This window comes from Pteropus alecto, unplaced genomic scaffold (genome assembly GCF_000325575.1).
Source record: "Pteropus alecto unplaced genomic scaffold, ASM32557v1 scaffold213, whole genome shotgun sequence".
Classification (NCBI taxonomy): Eukaryota; Metazoa; Chordata; class Mammalia; order Chiroptera; family Pteropodidae; genus Pteropus; species Pteropus alecto.
In genome coordinates this window covers 5,639,362-5,657,798 of record NW_006434829.1, presented here as the reverse complement: position 1 = coordinate 5,657,798, position 18,437 = coordinate 5,639,362, and the positions used below count along the sequence as shown (strand labels likewise).

The 18,437-nt window shown below is 38.2% G+C and overlaps 1 protein-coding gene and 1 pseudogene across 4 annotated transcripts in view; one reads left to right on the top strand and one right to left on the bottom strand.

Moving 5' to 3' along the window:
- Nucleotides 1-2,918: 2,918 nt before the first annotated feature.
- LOC112478386 lies at nucleotides 2,919-3,037 on the bottom strand (annotated as a pseudogene).
- A 1,828-nt stretch (nucleotides 3,038-4,865) lies between these two features.
- The window catches only part of ANAPC7 (anaphase promoting complex subunit 7), a 40,048-nt gene continuing 26,476 nt past the window's right edge, over nucleotides 4,866-18,437 (top strand). For 3 of the 4 annotated variants that reach the window (XM_025045523.1, XM_025045522.1, XM_006910021.2), the window contains exons 1-8: nucleotides 4,866-5,075; nucleotides 8,435-8,621; nucleotides 10,447-10,566; nucleotides 13,732-13,843; nucleotides 14,165-14,318; nucleotides 15,086-15,228; nucleotides 16,675-16,792; nucleotides 17,539-17,735. In XM_025045523.1, coding sequence (XP_024901291.1) covers nucleotides 4,876-5,075; nucleotides 8,435-8,621; nucleotides 10,447-10,566; nucleotides 13,732-13,843; nucleotides 14,165-14,318; nucleotides 15,086-15,228; nucleotides 16,675-16,792; nucleotides 17,539-17,735 — 1,231 coding nt within the window. In that variant the 5' untranslated portion in view covers nucleotides 4,866-4,875. Of the gene's footprint in view, nucleotides 5,076-5,117; nucleotides 5,405-8,434; nucleotides 8,622-10,446; nucleotides 10,567-13,731; nucleotides 13,844-14,164; nucleotides 14,319-15,085; nucleotides 15,229-16,674; nucleotides 16,793-17,538; nucleotides 17,736-18,437 lie in introns of those variants that run through there. The other variant, XM_015587924.2, reaches the window with a different exon arrangement.

The following is an 18,437-nucleotide window of genomic DNA, read 5'->3' as shown; positions in this document are numbered from 1 at the left end:
CAAGAAATAAATTGCAAGGGGAAAAAAGAAAGGGAGGAAGAACCTATATGTTTTAAGAGACATATCAATTGCAAGAATGTACCTTTTTGGGGTCCAGATTCAAAGAAACCAACAGTAAAATATATATGAACAATGACTAGACATGACTAGATATTCAATGATATAAAGAATTGTTGTTGTTTTAGATGTGATCACGGTACTGTCGTTTAACAAGAAGTCTTTCCCTTTTAGAGAACACTGAAATAGTCATGAATAAAATTACATAATGGCTGAAATTTGCTTCAGAATTCTTCAGGGGGAAGGGCGGGGGCTCAATGAAACAGGATTGGTCATGCGTGAAAAGATCATTGAAGCTGCTTTTATGGGGACTCAATAAACTAATACCTCTATTTTTAATATATTTGAAATTGTCCTTATGAAAAGTTTTTTAAATGCCATCTGAATGCTGAAAACTCCCAAATTCATATCTTCTACCTAGACCTCTCCTCTGAATTCCAGACTCAAATATCCAACTATCCTCCCCAGAAACTAACTCCACTTGGATTTAGACAGGTATTAAAAACTTGGAGCATCACACTCCAAGGTCCTTCTCCCCCAGCCTTCCCCACCTGGGCTAAGAGCAACTCCAGCCTTCCGATCGCTCAGGCCCAAAGCCTTGGATTCATCCCCGAGTCCTCTCTTTCACCTTCTACTCCAACCCACCAGAAATCCAGCTGGCTCCACCTTCCAAACTTAGCTAGAATCCCATCACTTCCCATCTTCTCCACTGCTCTCTCCTGGTCCCGGGCACCACTGTTACTTGCCTGGTTATTGCCATTTGCAGCAGCCTCTGAACTGGTTAACTATCTTCTCCACTGCTCTCTCCTGGTCCCGGGCACCACCGTTACTTGCCCGGATATTGCCATTTGCAGCAGGTTAACTGGTCTCTGCTTCCAATCTTGCCTCCTCCAATCTAGTCATAAAACATCAGGCAGAACTAGCCTCCTAAAAAGCAAATCAGACCATGTTATTTTTCTGCTCACGTCTCTCCATTGGCACCCTTGAACTTGTTTCCTATTCCTCTCCCCGTGCATTCTGAGCGCCTTATTCTTCCTCTACCACGCCAGGCCCACTCCTGCTTCAGGCTTCCAAGCTTGCTGTTTCCTTCACTTAGAACCCTCTCCCTCCACATTTCTACGTGGCTCCCTCTTCTTCCTTCTTCAGCTCTTTACTCATATGTCTTTTAAGTGCAGCCTTCCCTGATCATAATTGAAAATGGCAGCTGACACTCCCTATCACTTTTTTACGTTTGAAGCACTTTAAAAAACACTTATGAAAAATTTAAATATGCACAAAAGCTGAAAACAACATAAGGAATAGCATAATGTGTCTCCCACTTAATGTCAGCTAATACCGACAGTTCGCTAATTTGGTTTCCTCTATTTTCCCCCACTCCCAGGAGTACTTTAAAGTAAAACCCTAGACATTGTTTCTTTCATAAATACTTCAGTATGTTTTATCACCTCATCTACTATTTGTTTCACAATACTTACTTATTATCTTTCCTCAGAAGGTCAGCTCCATTAGAACATGGATTTTTGTTTGTTTTGTTCTCTGCTCTGTTCCTATGTTCTAGAACAATTTGAGGCACACAGCAGGTGCATAGTAAATATATGTTGAATGAATGTATAGTGAAGAAGCTAGAAGGAGAGGAAGAGAAACCAATTAACAATGAATGTGTCATAATAGTTATTTTTGACACTCAGGGTGTTTCATGATTTATAAAGTTTTTACATATGATTAATATCTTTAAAACTTTTAATTAAATGAACTATGTGATGATGTAATTGACTTATACTTTTCATTCATCCACTATCAAATATTTTTTAAGCACTTACTACGTGTCAGGGACAGAACACAGAATGGTTAGCAAGACTGATAGGACACCTGTCTTGTGAATTTTCAGTCACCCAGATGGGTGTAGGACAGTCAGGAATGCGAAGAAGCATCCCACCAACTTTGCCCACTCTTGTGAGACAAGCTTTACAGAGGTGAGAAAAGTTAACAACCAAAGATTTAAATATAGTAGAGAGACATACAAGGCAGCGAGGTCATTAGTTATGAAATGAATTGACCAAACTATAATTCCCATTCAGAAAATCAAGGGATTAGAGAGAGGAATCACTTTTTAGGAGAAGGTATGGCAATTTCAACTAAAAACATTTCTTGAGTCTATGAATGTTGGTTTATTCCAGGACCAGTGGATATGTGACTTTGCAATAAGATGTCAATCCAGATATGAACCTATTTTGCATTTACAGTATAGTGTGGAGAAGGTAAATTGGTGACTCACTGACATATGGCTTAGAGATGTTTATTTTTTTAATGGTTTCATTGAGGTATAATTTACATAAAAGTAAAAGTCACCTATTTTAAGTATATAATTCAATAATTAGTAAATTTACAGAGTTACACAGCAATCATCACAATCTGGTTTCAGAAAATTTTCACCAGTCCCAAATAGAGTCCTCCTGCTCAATTACACTGTCCATTCTCATCCTCACCACCAAGCAACCACGTATCTTTATGTTGCTACCAGTCTGTCTTTTCTAGATATTTCATGTAAATGGAGTCAGAGATTATGTGATTTTTTTTTGTCTGTTTTCTTTTACCTAGCATTTTTTTTAGCACAATATTTTTGAGATTCATCCATGTTATGAGTAGTTTTTTAAAAATTTTTTGCTGAATAGGATTACACTGTATGAATATACCACATTTGATATATATAGTCATCAGTTGGTGAACAATTGAGTTGTTTCCAGTTTTGGGCTATTATTAGATGTGGTTTTTTGTTTGTTTTAGGTGAGGCAACCCTTGGTTGACCTCACAGATTGAAAGGACCTTGTCAGCTTACACTCCTTTATTTATTTATTTTTTTAGGCCTACAGCACCTGGTCTTACTAGGTGGTCTCCCATCCAAGTACTAACCAGACCTGACCCTGCTTAGCTTCCGAGATCAGACGGGATCGGGCTTGTTCAGGGTAGCATGGCCACAGACTTAGATGTGGTTTTAACTATGAAATATTTCATAGGTAGAGAAAAGTGTAACAACAAGCATTTATGGTGTTTATCAATGTGTGCCAGACATTGTTCTAAGTGTGTTAGATACAGTGGTGTATGTATCTAGCATGTTTGACACCCAGAGCAGGTCAGTTTCTACACACAAATACCCCTCTTTCTTCTCCCTCTTTTTTTAAAATAGCTTTAGGTTCAGAGCAAAATTGAGCAGAAAGTAGAGTTCCCAAATACCCACCTGCCCCTTGCTGTGTCACACATGCACAGCCTCCCTCACTATCAACATCCAGCACTAGTGTGGTACACTAGTCAAAGTCCATAGTTTATGTTAGGTCTCTATGTTGTACATTCTATGAGTTTTGACAAACATATGATATGCATCCACCATTACAGTATCACATAGTTTCACATCCATAAAAATCCCGTGCTCCACCTATTCCTCCCTTCCCTCTAACTCCTGGCAACCACTGATCTTTTTACTGTCTTCAGTTTCATCTTTACCAGAATTTCATATAGCTGGAATCCTACCGTACGTGGTCTTTTCAGATTGGCTTCTTTTGCTTAGTAATATACATTTAAATTTCTTCCCATCTTTTCATGGAACACCAAGGCTGTGCTCAAACAATGACAAATCTGTTTATAGTTCTAATTGAACATGAATATACAATCAGTTTTGGCATGGACAAGTTTGCAGAACTTAAGGACATAAAAACAAACTGTATATTATTCTTTTTCTTGCTAATCCAATATGTAGGATAAAAGTTTTTCTTAATACATTAATGTAATTAAAAAGTATTAATCCATTACCTTCTCGTATTGTAATATTTTACTTTTCATTAAAAATTGTACTGGCATTATTATTTAGATGAAGTTTAATAAAATAATATTTTCACTGTTTCTTTTCTGGCCATTATTAGTCATTTCATGTCAGGATTATTGCTGAAAGGTTTTTTTTTTTTTTTTTTGGTAACCATAAAGGGGTGGCCAAGAGAATGAGAAGACAAGCCACGGAATGGGAGAAAATATTTTCAGTACACATATCTGATAAAGGACTTATGAAATATACAAAGAACCCTTAAAACTCAACAGTAAGAATACAACCCAATTAAAAAATCAGAAAAAGACCTAAAGAGATACCTCACCAAAGAAGATAGACGAGAGGGGAGATAGGCGTATAAGATACTCAACATGTCATTAGGGAATTGCAAATTAAAACAACACATATTAGGATGGCTAACTCAACCTAGCTTTTATTCACTCTGAAATAGTGAGTCATTTCACAGCGTAAAAATATTCCCTTTCGGACTCAAGTCAGCTGCCCAAAGGGGGAATAAAGTCTGATTTCAGAGAGTACTCACAGTACCTGAGCAGAGGGGGCGTGGCCCCTTCATCCTGGTGCGCAGGCGTGACTGTAAAAGCAGGCCTGCCCTTAGCGCCTGATTAAAGGATTTAACGGCAGCTGTTGGGTTCCCATCCACACACACACACACACACAACCTACTGTATTCTTTTATAAATGTCCATACATTTTTAATTAATTTTTGGAAGACACAAATTCCTCTCATCTTATTGAGCATGGACGGAGGTGCCTTTTGTCTCCACCGCATTGTAAGTTCTCAATAAAATTTGCAACTTAGAACGACGTCGCTTTGCTTAAACACACACACACAGGCACACACAGGGACACACAACAACAACAACAAGTAAAAAATCATTCCACTTCACGGGAGCTTGAGAAAACAGACTTTTTTTTTTTTTTTGCTCAGGCACTTCAGTAGTCGCCTATTTTTTTTCTGGGGGGCGGTGCCGCATGTGGACCCGATGGACCCCGGCGAGGCCGCCATTTTGGAGTCTTCCCTCAGCATCTTCTACCGGCTTTTCGTGCCGCTGCGGCCGCTCCCCGCGGCTTTGCCGGGCAGGATGAATGTGATAGACCACGTGCGAGACATGGCGGCCGCGGGACTGCACTCCAACGTGCGGCTCCTCAGCAGCTTGTTACTTACAATGAGTAATAACAACCCGTGAGTTGAGGCGGGGAGCGGCCTGGGGCTGAGGAGAAAGCGGCGCCTTTTTGGGAGCGGGGGCTGAAGGGGCCTGGGGAACTGGCGGGAAGGAGCGGCCGCGGGCCCCAGCAGAGGCTCCAGGGTCTGCGAGGGCCTCGTCGGGCGGAGCCAACTTAGGAACGCAAGTTGAGTTCACTGGGTCCCCGCGTTGTGCCCGGCGCTGGGACTTGAGCTCCGTGCGGGGGATGTGTCAGCGGCGGCGGCTTCGAGACATGGAAGACGGAGGCTCTGTGAGGACGACCCCGACGAGGGTGCCCCCGAAAGTTGGGAGCGTAGGGTGTCCGGAGGTATCTGTCACCGGGCGTAGCGACTGTCACATCTGGGCCGACTCCTCCTTCCCCAGCTCCATCCTGAAGACGTTTCCTCCCTCGCCCAAGCTTGGAGGCCCAGTCTCTGGCTTTTATACCTTCGTCCACATCTGAGACGGACTTTTTTCTCTTGAGTTTATTAGAGGGGTTCACTTTCTCACCTTGGCAAACCCCTGAAAACGGGATTCTCATGATGGGTGGGAGTGGCGCCTTTTTAAGGGCTCGCAGTGCCCCTTTCATGTTTTCAGGGCTGCCGTTTGTTGAGCCTTATGACAAGCAGCACAGGGCTTTTTCCATCCTTGAGTGCATGTCTCTCCCTTGCTTAAATTTCTCCATTGGGCTTAAATAAGTTGGGTTTTTTTTTTTTTTTTTGCCCCATGATCAAGGGAGCCAAACATCTTTCTCCCGACTTACATTCTGCTCACTGTACCCCAGCCTCCTTGCCTATTTTTTTCTGATACCTGAACATACCAAGCTCGCTCTCAATTCAGGGCTTTTGCATTTGCTCTGCTTTGAGTCCTTACCTCAGACTTGCCTCATACAGTTTTCAGCTCATATCCCATCAGAATTTTTTCTTACCCTCACTGTTCTATACTATTGCCTTGTTTTATATTCTGCATCACTTTTTAAAAATTGAAATGTAATTGACATGTAACATTTTAAGGCATACAACGAACGTAATGATTTTTATGTATATTGCAAAATGATCGCAGTAAGTGTAGTTAACGTCCATCACTACACGTAGTTACAGTTTTTTCCTTGTGATGATAACTTTTAAGATCCATATTCTGCATCACTCTTAACACTAATATGTTTAGCACAGTGCCTGTGTGCAGTTAAGCACTTACATATTTTTGCCAAGGAAGTTCATATAACTTCATGGAGGTGAAATACCTGTTCAGGTTCGCACATTTAGTAAGTGGAGGAGCCATGATGTCTGGGTTTTTGGTCCTTTTGAATCTTAAATTCTCCATTCTGGCCCACTACAGCCTACTGCCTCTAAATGGCATTATAATTGAATCTTCTACGTAGAGTGGACCCATTTGCATTTGGCCTGCTCTTGAAGCTGTCTAGGTCAGAAAAGAAAGGCTCCTTAAGTGCCTGTGATGCAGCAGCTACTCCCTACTTCATTTCCATTAGTATGTTTTTGGACCTCATTACGTGAGACTCATCATTTTACCACCGTCCACTCAGTGTTGACAGGAGCCCTGGTCTCTGTCAGCCTTCTGTTTATTCTGGAGCCTTTCACTTGGTTCTGACTGATTTGTCAAAGCACACAGTTTCCACCATTGGAAATTTATGCACCAGTTAGTCATTATTCTTGGTTCTTGAAGATGTTACAGGATACTTAGAAGCAGTTTGATCCTCTGATTAGACTTTACTTCTTCACATTGGGTCAAACTGGCAGTTTCCTAGCTTCAGGAGGCATTTAAATTCTGACCCTTATTATTTATGTTTTAAATTTTCTTACTGAATTTGCAATACAACACAGTAAAAATTTTCAGACAGCAGGAGTGTGCAGATAAGTGTCCCTGTCTTGAACCTCACCCCACCATTTCCCTTCTCCAGAGGCAAACAACTATTAAGTTTCTCATGTATCATTCTAGCGATAACTTTTGCATAAGTAGGCACATATGTTACAACATGTAAATATCTGAATGCTTTCTCTTGAGTCTAGTAACATTTTCTATCATTTCTCATTTCTCATTAAATACATAGATTCTCAGAGTTGGAAGAGATCTTAACTATCTTGACTGTACCTTTAAATCTTTCAGTGAATTTCCTTTGTAACTTTTTATCCTATATTTAGAATTCCTATCTATTTTTTTTTTTTTAAGATAAAATTCATATACCAAGGAATTCACCCTTTTAAAGAATATATTTCAGTGGTTTTAAATATATTCATGGAGTTGTGCAACCACTGTCTATTCCAAAACATTTTCATTACACCCAAAAGAAACTGCTTATCTATTTGTAGTCACTCCTGATTCCACTTCAGCTGGTTTCTGGCAGCCTTTATCAATCTTTGGTACCAATCTTGAGTAGCTTTCATTTGTTGAGAAATTAACTGTCTACAGAGTTCTTTGACTCTTCTTTCCTTTTAAGTGGCTATAGCTTTTACCTGTCAAACATGTAAACTCAGGAAGGAGTAGGAGAGGGAGTCGGGTTGGAGATTAAAAATGATAGGCTGGCTTCTAGGCAGTTGTAGCGCTTGTGAGCAATATTCAAGATTAAAGAAAAAGTTTTGAAACATTGGTTCTGTTACACTGTCCTTAAACCCCTGAGACTCCAGAAGATAAAAAATTCTTCTAGTACTAGTAAAGTTTACTTTTGTATGCAAAATTAAAACCAAAAAGAATGCTTCTGTCAAACAAGGCTAATCCTGTTTCTGTCCCATTATCCCACTGGCTTATCCTGTTCTCATTCTTAAGTATTTCAGTATTCCCATTTTCTTCAGTGTTTGAAGAATTTTCAGTTCCCTAACCAACCTCTTTTTGTTCAGTACGTTCCTAAAAAGGATGTAAGTGGTGAGGTTTCTCTTTCCCAGGTTCTTCAACCCTTCTTTGGTAATATTAGTTAAGTCATTGTGCTTGCTCTTTTTTGTTTTACTGTAAAAATTGATGTTAACATAAGTATGGATATATTTAAACTGTTAAATTAAGAAGACGAGTTAAAGAAGGGGAGGAAAAGATGTATTACATTTCTCTTTGTATACCTCTACAGAGGTATCATTGTATTTATAGTAAGTAAAGGGAAAAAAGCATATTAAAACAACTTAAGGCAGTTTCCTCTATGTGTCAACCATATTAACACAGAGTATGACTTTCATGGCTTTATTTTTTGGGACTAGCGCTTAAGGATATTGACTTTTTGTAAACCGTCTGTATAGGCTTTGCGCTAGGCTTGAACACTAAGAAGGGACACCAAGGGGGGCACTACTGAGAGTATTCTTTCTTTCTGACACTTCGAAACAACCCATGTAGGGGGTATACTTTCTTTGTTTTCTAGCGAGCTATTCTCCCCATCTCAGAAGTACCAGCTTTTGGTGTATCATGCAGATTCTCTCTTTCATGATAAGGAATATCGGAATGCTGTGAGTAAGTATACCATGGCTTTACAGCAGAAGAAAGCCCTAAGTAAAACTTCGAAAGTGAGACCTTCAACTGGAAATTCTGCATCTGCTCCACAAAGTCAGGTAATTGGAGATGGAAGTATGATGATTTTTTATTTTTGAGACCATGAGAGTCGGAAAGAATTTATAAGAATTCTGCTAATTAGATTTAGAAGATGGTAAAATAAAATGCGATTTTAAAGGGGAACTGACTGGAGGAACAGATGAAAAATCACTTAGATGCAAGAGTGCATTCAACCAAGCATTATGGGTTAAAAGCAAAATTCACTCCAGGTGAATCTAAAATTGGAATTAAACATGAGTTCTAACCAAAGTATGTGTTGTTCCTCCCTTTTATATAAACAGAACTCATAAAATGTTTTTATAATGTTAATGAAAGTACAGCTTTTAAAATGTAACTCAATTGTTAGGACTGTGAGTACCCGGGGAAATTTATGACAAATCTAAGAAGAATTCCTGCCAATTTTCGATAATAGCCAAAGTTTTGATAAGTAAATGAAGGGAAAAAAATTGAAATTTCAAAATTTGATGGGACCATCTCATTGCCAGAAATTAACCTTAATAGTAGACTCACAAAAGTTTTACAGGGTATGTAAGGCTGTTTATTGCAGCATTGTTTATAGTGATAAGAAACTGGAAGCAGAAATGTTCATCAGTAAGGTCTAGTTAAATCATAATATAGCCAAAGATGGAATATGATGGAACTGTTAAAAAAATGAAAAATGAGATAGAGGTGTATGTGCTGATTTGGAAAGAACTATATATCAGTAAAGAAAATAAGGTTTGAAGCAGTGTATTCAATACCGTTTTTGTTTAAAGGGGTTGGTGTATAGATAACATAAGTGTTTCCTGGTATATGCCTAAAATATACATGAAAGATTTTTTTGTGCATGGGAAGGAAATAAAAACAGTAGCAAGTTTTAGAAAGAGGGGAACTTTTACTTTTCAGTTTGAACGTGTCTTTAAATTATACATGCAGCTTATGTTTAAAAGGAATGTCAGTAGAATGAAATAGAAGTGAAATTATGTCATGTTTTTTCTTTGTATTTTTCTACATTAAAAAAAGATAAATTCGTGTAGTTTTTTTTAAAGCCTATAGATCTTCATCTTGTTTTCGATCTAAGTAAAACCTTTGGTTTTCTGTTATTAAAGAGCTGATTGCCAGGATTTTCTCTTTTTCTGACACTGAATGGAAGCCATATGTATCTCCACACTGAATCATTTATAGAAGTAGCTAACTTTTTTTAAACCTTTGGTATGCCAAGCACCATGCTAAACCTTTCATTTGAATTAAATACATTTAATCTTTAAGGACTTTCTTAAAAATTGAGATATAATTCACATCATAAAATTCACCATTCAGTGAGTTTTAGTATATTCACAGCATTGTGCAACCATCACCACTATCTAATTCTGGAACATTTTTATTACTCTAGGGAAACCCAGTGCCTATTATCTCCCCAACCCCTGGCAATCACTAACCTTTCTGTCTCTATGGATTTACCTATTCTGGACATTTCATATGAATGGAATCATATAATATATGGCCTTTTGTGTCTGGCTCCTTTTACTTAGCATAATATTTTCAAGGTTCATCCATGTTATAAAATGAATTAATTCTTCACTCCTTTTTATTGCCAAATAATATTCCATTGTATGGATAGATTATATTTTATCTTGTCATCAATTGGTAGACACTTGGGTTGTTTCCACTTATTAATAATGCTGCTATGAACATTTGTCTGTAGGTTTTTGTGGTGCTACATATTTTCAATTCTCTTGGCAGTCTGTGTAGGAGCAGAATTGCTGGGTCATACGATAACTAACATTTTGAAGAACTGCCATACTGTTTTAAGTAATATTTTGAAGAGATGTCATTCTGTCTTAGTGTCTTCCATCTGAAATTGAAGTGAAATACAAAATGGCTGAATGTTACACGATGCTAAAACAGGATAAAGATGCCATTGCTATACTTGATGGTATCCCTTCAAGACAAAGAACTCCCAAAGTAAGTTGAACTAACAATTTGTTACATCATTTTCTCCTCCCCCCAGTTCTTCCAACCCTCTTCCTTCATGTTTTTCCCTGTACAGTAGGAAGTCCATCTGAGCACATTACTCTTAACTCTAACTTTGTTCCCTTGTTAGTGGAGTGGGTGGGAGGTTCAGAGAGGTTGAAGAGTGACTTTCTTATGAGACCCTGAAAATTCAGCTAATAAAAATGGTCACTGGAGAGTGCTATAAGTGCTTATTCCTTGGTATTTCTCACTGTAAAAAATAATGATTTGCAGTACACTTCCAGGTGGCAACAACACTTTTTAGAACCTAATTTTTTGCATTCTTTGGTTGTACCTATTTGATAATGAGTGGTTTTATTAGTCCTTTTATTTTCAAAATCAAGACTACAAGATCTTTTTGTACTTATTTGTGTGTAGGATATGTTTTTGTGTTTGATTTGGCAATATAGTATAGTGACTAGAACATCTTCAACTAAAATCAGAAGTTCTGGTGTCTTGTCTGAGTTTTGGCATGCAAACTGTGTGTAGTGTGTATGTAGGCAAGTTACCAATCTGAACTTTACTTTTTCCCCTTATTTATAAAATGAGATAATACTTTCTCTGCTAACTTTTCAAAAAGCTAAACAAGTTCATGTATGTGAGAATACTTTTTAATATACTATTCTGTAAGGGGTATTATATTGGGTGTCTTTGCTTACAGTTTTTTTGAAGTCCAGTTTAGAAGAACAATGAGAATCCTTGCTCGTAGGATTGAATTTACATCAGTACTTAATATTCTACCAAATACTCTGATGTCACCTGCTTTCTTCACTTCAGTGAGAAACTGTTCTGTGTAACTTGTGCTGAACAGTGAGGAATTTTATATGTAAGATGTATATCCTCCTGCTCTTAAAAGAAAATGAATCTAATCAGTAGGGACCTGATATATTTAGTTAGTGTTTTTTTTTCACCCAAATATTGCTGAATTTTAAAAGTAACCAATCAAACTTGATGAGAATGTATCTTCTCGTAGTGAGGATTTATTTATGACTTTCCGAGTTTTTGCAATTAAGTTATTTCTCCACTATATTTAATGGTGGTGACTGTTATTAAAAACGTTGGGAAGCATATATAGCCTAACCTATCTTGTAATAAGTTTGGATACTTATATACCAAATCGTTCTCTTGCACCCTATGAAAGTCTAATAATTTTTTTACATATATGAAGAGTATCTTCCTTTTGGAAGATACTATTTCGATTATAAACTTTTAATTACATCTATTCCTTATCTTATTGGAAATGTATCATAATTTCCTCTTTAATGACTTGAAAGAGTTTGGGGACAATTTTGAAAATGAGTGATGGCAAAGAAGCTTAGTTTTGTGGTATCCAACACTGTGTTTACTGCCATCATTTTAAGAGGTACTAGAGGAATCTGCATTTGTTAGGAGTACATATCTTTCTTTCTGTAGAGCTGTTGTAGCCAGAAGCAAACATAAACCTATAATATTTACAGTTTTTCTTTCTTGTCCGTTAGGGAGTTAACTGGCTTCTCAGTCTGTGTAAAGGACAAGGAAGTGAGTCAGAATACGTCTAAATGAACGTCTGTTAATGTATGGTAAACACCGCCACACATTCCTTCTCATTTTAAAGGAAAATTCCAGTGTGAGATTATTGCATCTTGATAAATCTCCAACTTTTAAGAGCAAACATACCAACATACAATTTCTTAGTTTTTAGAAAATGATGACTGCTATGTTTACAACTGGTGGAATGTGGCTTTATGGTATTCCCAAGTAAGGATCTGTTTTAAAAATAATTTACTTTCTCACTAGGTAGTACTTAAAACTCATTCTTTCGAAGTGCCAGATAGTTTAAAGGGAATTTTAATATTTGCTGGTCCATCCATCATGGTTTGTTAATAACAAGCAGCCAAGAAAGGTTCTTAAATTTAAACCTTACTCTTCAAATATTGACACCAAGACTGGAGTTTTCCTCTAATTACCTTCTTTTGCATTTTCAACATAGCCTAAAATGGAAAATCTGGGGCCAAATAAAAAATGATTTTCTTTCTAGTATTTCATTATTTCATCATTTGAATCAGTATGGATTAATACCACACTAGATCATTTCATACTGTAAGGCCATGGTTGAGACAGATGTTCTTCATCTTCAGAGCCACTCTTGAGTAAATATCTGGCATACGAAGCTACAGATAGTTGAAGAAATTGGGATTGGCTTTTTCTCTTTTGTGCCCTCATGTTGACTGCTTCTTCAGATTAATGATCTGGCAAACTCCGTGTTGCATTATGATCTATTAATTTAAAATTGAAATACTGTGTTTTTCTCTTTGGACTGTTAAGATCAATTATGTCTTCTCTATAACTTCTACGTTCTTTGGAATTTTTAGGTTTTCTCAAATTTTCCCTGTTGCATTTTTAGGAAGGGTTATTTTAGTAGAGCTTTATCGAATTACATATTTGAATTGTGCTGTTTAAATACTGTAACTAATCTCTGGATCATTGTCATCTCTGGAGGTGAATCAGAGTTTGAATTTTATAGCATTACTTTGATGAGTCAGATAGTACCTGTCCGTTAAAGCTTTAAGCATTAGAAAGGCTAGAGTCCAGCTACTAGACTATTAGAAAGAAGCCAGTTATAATACTTTTATATATCTGTCATTTCCTTTTTGGGGAAAATTCATCTGATCTTTCTTAACTAGCTATGTTAAGAAATCCTTACTTCTATACCGTGATGTTTATTGCCTTTAAAAAGTGTAAACTTGAGCACTTCTAGGGTAGTTCATTTTCTGTCTTAAGATCAAGAAATAGTCAAGGTAATTAGAATTCTGTAACATTTCTCAAATGAATGTTACCCCCGTTTCCAGTGGCAGCATCTTTGGTCCAGATATTACTGAACTTTTTGTTTGGGTAAGTGAGAGGAATTTGACTTTTCCTTTTAAAAATGGGAGGACATAGGAAAAGCAAAGGTAGTCATTTCCTTTTTGGTTTGAAGAATGAAATTGTCTTTGTTTATTTCCACAGGGCTATGGGTAGATTTCCAGTAAAAAGTAGAATAGTAGCTTGGCAAAAAAGCAGAATTTATTGATGGTGAAATGTTTATTTTCTTTGCAACGTACATTTAATCTTACTGTCTTTTGTTTTTATTTATTACAGATAAACATGATGCTGGCAAACCTGTACAAGAAGGCTGGTCAGGAGCGCCCTTCAGTCACCAGCTATAAGGAGGTGCTGAGGCAGTGCCCATTAGCCCTTGATGCCATTCTAGGTATAGAGCATTCTCTGCCTATTTTCATGGAGTGTTTACTCTTAAGGTAGTAGTTCTTGATCTTGGCTGTACATTAGAATAGCTTTATTTTTTTTAAAGTTGCCCATGCCTCACCTCTGGATAGTGATTCAGTAGATTACCGTTGTCATGTATTTCACTGATCAAGAAATATTAAATTATGTTTCTTCTGTCATATGTCTCTTGATTGGAATAGAGAAAGTATTGCCTTGTAGCCCATGGAAAGAGTCACCTATTGCTTCTTGCATTGCGGAAGAAGAATGCTATGCCTCACCTTCTTTCTTCTGCTTTTTGTTGGATTAGGTCTGCTGTCCTTGTCTGTAAAAGGTGCAGAGGTGGCATCAATGACAATGAATGTGATCCAGTCTGTGCCTAACTTGGATTGGCTCTCTGTGTGGATCAAAGCATATGCTTTCGTGCATACTGGTGACAACTCAAGAGCAATCAATACCATCTGGTGAGACCTACAAAATTAATTTAGCATTCTTGATGCCCTTTCTTTGTGTGGAGTCCTGTTGTATCTAAATTAGCAAAACAGAAAAATGAGATGCCTATCTCTTGGTGTTGCAGCCAGTTGTCCTTGGACTTTGTTAGTCTCTTAATGTACTGAATGGTCTCAAATGTAATAATTTCTGCTGAGCACCTGTTAAATGTAATTTGGACCAAATTTAGCTCTACGTGCAAAAGCAGTAATCCTTGCAAAACGGACTGCCTCAGCATGTTCTTGAACCTGAAAGACATCTTTTTGGATGCCCCAGAAACATAGTTTATTGCAGCATCTGGCCTGGGTTACCTCCTTAGGCTTGGGATTTTCTTTCTAGTCAGGTAAAGTCCAAGGACTAGAGACTGGAGTTTGTGTAATGCAGAGTCATTTGGTTGCTTCATAAGTAGCTGTTAACCTGTGAGTGATATGACATTTAACACCATGTAGTGATTGTTGTCCTCTGAAAAACTGCAACCAAGAACGTTCTCTCTGGGTAATGGGATTTCTGCTTTGTTCTGTGCATTTGCTGTCCTATCCTTTATAATTTATCCTATATAACTTTTTTTTTTAATTGTAGCTCAGAATAAGAAAATAAAGGGTTCATAGTTTGTTTTTAAAGTTTTTTATTGTGAAAAATTTCATATATACACGAAGAAAATAGTACTTATATGCCCATCACCCAGATTCAACAACTAAGGATTTATAATAGATTTTAAGGTTCAATGTTTAATATCTTAAAGTTCACTAGAGAAAAAGTCCTTATTGCGAGATAACGTGGATCTACTGGGAAGCTTAGCAGATCTGTACTTCCGAGCTGGAGACAATAAAAACTCTGTCCTCAAGTTCGAACAGGCACAGATGTTGGATCCTTACCTGATAAAAGGTAAGTAATTCTTGGGGACGGGCAGAAATGACTGTAGAGGGGCAGATCACAAAGATAGGGAGAAAATGTAGCATGATCTTCTGATACCAGTTTTCACAGAATAGTTTGTAAAATTTATTACAGTAGCCTTTTACCTTTTTTCAGGTCCTGACACATGTCTTTAACACTGGAGTAGTTCCATTTGAGCCATTGTTTTTGTTTCAGTTCAAGTGTCATTTTCCCACAGATCATTATTTAGCTGTTTTTCTTTTGGAAGAGTCATAGCCCCTCCTTATGATTTATAAATTTATGAAGTGCCAGACTGAGAATTTGGATGGCATCTCCAGAACCGTAATATCCTAAAAAGGGAATTTAGCTTTATAGTGTCCTAGTATAATTAAAAGGGAGCAAGTGAACCGATATTAAGAAAGGGATAAGGTAATTAAAGGAAGTAGTTAGGAGTGAACAACAACAAAAAATCATTTATCTGGAAGAAAATTGCAGCTGAATGGGTAAGCCATAGGGACTTCCAAAGGATGACTGTTGGGTGATTGGCAGTGAGTGAAGGGTGTGTGCTCAGGAATAGTAGTGGGAAATAAGGTCAAATAGGTTGAATTCTGCTTGTAAAGTCCCAGTAAAGGCCATCAGAAAAATAAGAACTTGTGACAATAGACAGTCTTGTAGATGCTTAAGCCAAGAGAATGACAGAGCAGAGAGAGGAAGAAACAGATCCAGAAAGAAGAATTCATTTGCTCAAGGTCTCCTTCTTGCCCAGGGCTTATTCTCTTCTCCACACTGCCCATACCCATGATGAAAGCTGTGTGCAAGCTCAGGGAGCCCAGGCCGAAGTCCGGGGCCAGCAGGATGTGTTGCAGTGATCTTGGCTTAAGAAGCATTTTCCTGGGAGTCTGAAGGGGTACAAGGAGTGGAGGGAAATGGTGATAAGAGATGGGTGACAGCAAACATGGGGCCCTTTTTATAGAACATGAGTGAGAACTTAAAAAAGGAGTGGGGTGGGGGGTGATCTTAAATGAACTAGACTCCACAAAGAACTAGATGCTTTTCCTGAAATAGGTTTTTTTCCAAGACTAACTGGTACATGAAGTGTGTACTCCTGAGTGTGCCTAGACCCCTTGGAAGAGAGAACTTACTTGATACCTTTTTTGGGGCCTTTCTGGTTACGAGTTAGGATAGCTGTATATCACACCACAGGATGTAGGGACAAACAGTTTCTGAAAATAACAGGCTTTCAAATTGTGAGGTTGGTCCTTCTACTTTGCTTTTTTTTTTTTTTTTTTTTTAGTTTTAGATGTGTTTTGTCTTTTTATAAGTCATTTTGTTGGAACCTGGGAAGGCTGGTGGGAAGAGCTCATGATGATGGAGAAGGCTTACCAATATCTGCCGGTGGTTGCCACTCCTCTGTGAAGGGCCCAGGCTGCCTCATTTAAAGAGCCTCTTCCTTTGTAGGGATGGATGTATATGGCTACCTCTTGGCACGAGAAGGGCGGCTGGAGGATGTAGAGAATCTTGGCTGCCGCCTTTTCAATATTTCTGATCAGCATGCAGAACCCTGGGTAGTTTCGGGGTATGTATATGCACTACCTTTTCTACTCAGTTTTCAGCAGATTCTTTAGGGAATTGTGGTTCTTCCTGAATAGAATACAGGTTGGAAACACAGGTTTAAGAGATAATCAGGCTTGGATTTAAATCATGGTCTTTGACTTTGGATACATGATTTACCTCTCAGTCTGTTTTCTCCTTTGGGAAAGAAGATAATACCTGTTCTTCACGGAGTAGATATTAACTTAGATAGTGAGCACATTATGCTCAGCACTGGATCTGCTCCTGGGAAGCCATCAGTGAACAGGCCGGGAGCTGCTACTTTGTTACTGGCCTGGCTTTACAAATTCTCTGAATGTCTCTCATCTGATGACATATCCAGATCATAAGGGTTTTTCTATAATTTTCTCCTTCCATATCAAGATTTACCACTTAAAAATATGTAATAGATTTTTTTTTTTCCTGTTTTTTCCACTGTAACATCTTAGGTTAAAGCTATAAGTGTGGTTTGTAATAAGGCTTATGTAGAGGGACTTCTCTTTGGTTTTCAGATGAAATTTCTTTATACTGGCATAACTTGGAGATACTGCGGGTTCAGTTCAAACCACTGCAATAAACGAGTGTCGCATAAAGCAAGTCATTCTTTTTATTGGTGGAGAATCTTGCCTTCAATTTGCAGAAAACAACATCTGTGAAGAGCAGGAAGGCAAAGCACAGTAAAACGTGGTGTGCTTGTAGTTTTCTCTCATAATGTTCGGTGGTTTCTCCCAGGTGCCATAGCTTCTACAGCAAACGCTACTCCCGGGCCCTCTATTTGGGGGCCAAGGCCATCCAGCTGAACAGTAACAGTGTTCAGGCCTTACTGCTGAAGGGGGCAGCACTGCGGAACATGGGCAGAGTCCAAGAAGCAATAATCCACTTTCGGGAGGCCATACGACTTGCTCCTTGTCGCTTAGACTGTTATGAAGGTAAGATAAACATTATAGATGAAAAGTTAAATCAGTAGGTGTGGGCAACACTTCGATGGAAGGTTTTGTTAGGCCAGCAGGTCCCAAACTTTGTTGTACATTCGAGTCTGCTGGGGGAACTTTTAAAAGTCCCGATGCCATGTCACTCCAATACTATTTAAATCATAATATTTGGGGTTAAGAGATGGGCATCAGTATTACTTGAAGCTCCCAGGTAATGATAGTGTGCGGACAAGTTTGAGAACCACTGCATTCGGCATTTAAAATTAATCTAGGCCTTTCTAGAATCTGGTTTTCTTTTTTCGTGGTTTTTGGAGAGGAAGTAGTTTCCTTGTCTTTTTTTTTTTGGTTTCTTGATGTGGCCCACTCACTAATGTGAATCTGTGCCAGCACTGTGCAGGTTCACTTGGTTATGTCTTTATTTTTCACAGTTGTCTTACCTTGGTCTAGAGATATTACTCATAGAGTAACTCCATATTCATATGACAGTGTTGGCTCTGGGAACTGGTTGGTTCATTGTGACCTCCAGAGTAGGCATGATCAGGGTCAAACTTAGTTTTGTTATGTACTGTTTTAAGTTCATGTGAACTGACCCTAGGAGTTCAAAGGAGCTGTGCCAGCTTCAGCAACATTTGGTGACTCAGTCACAGACATTAAAATAGATCTTACAAGATGCAGTTCCTCCAAAGCATATTTTTATGA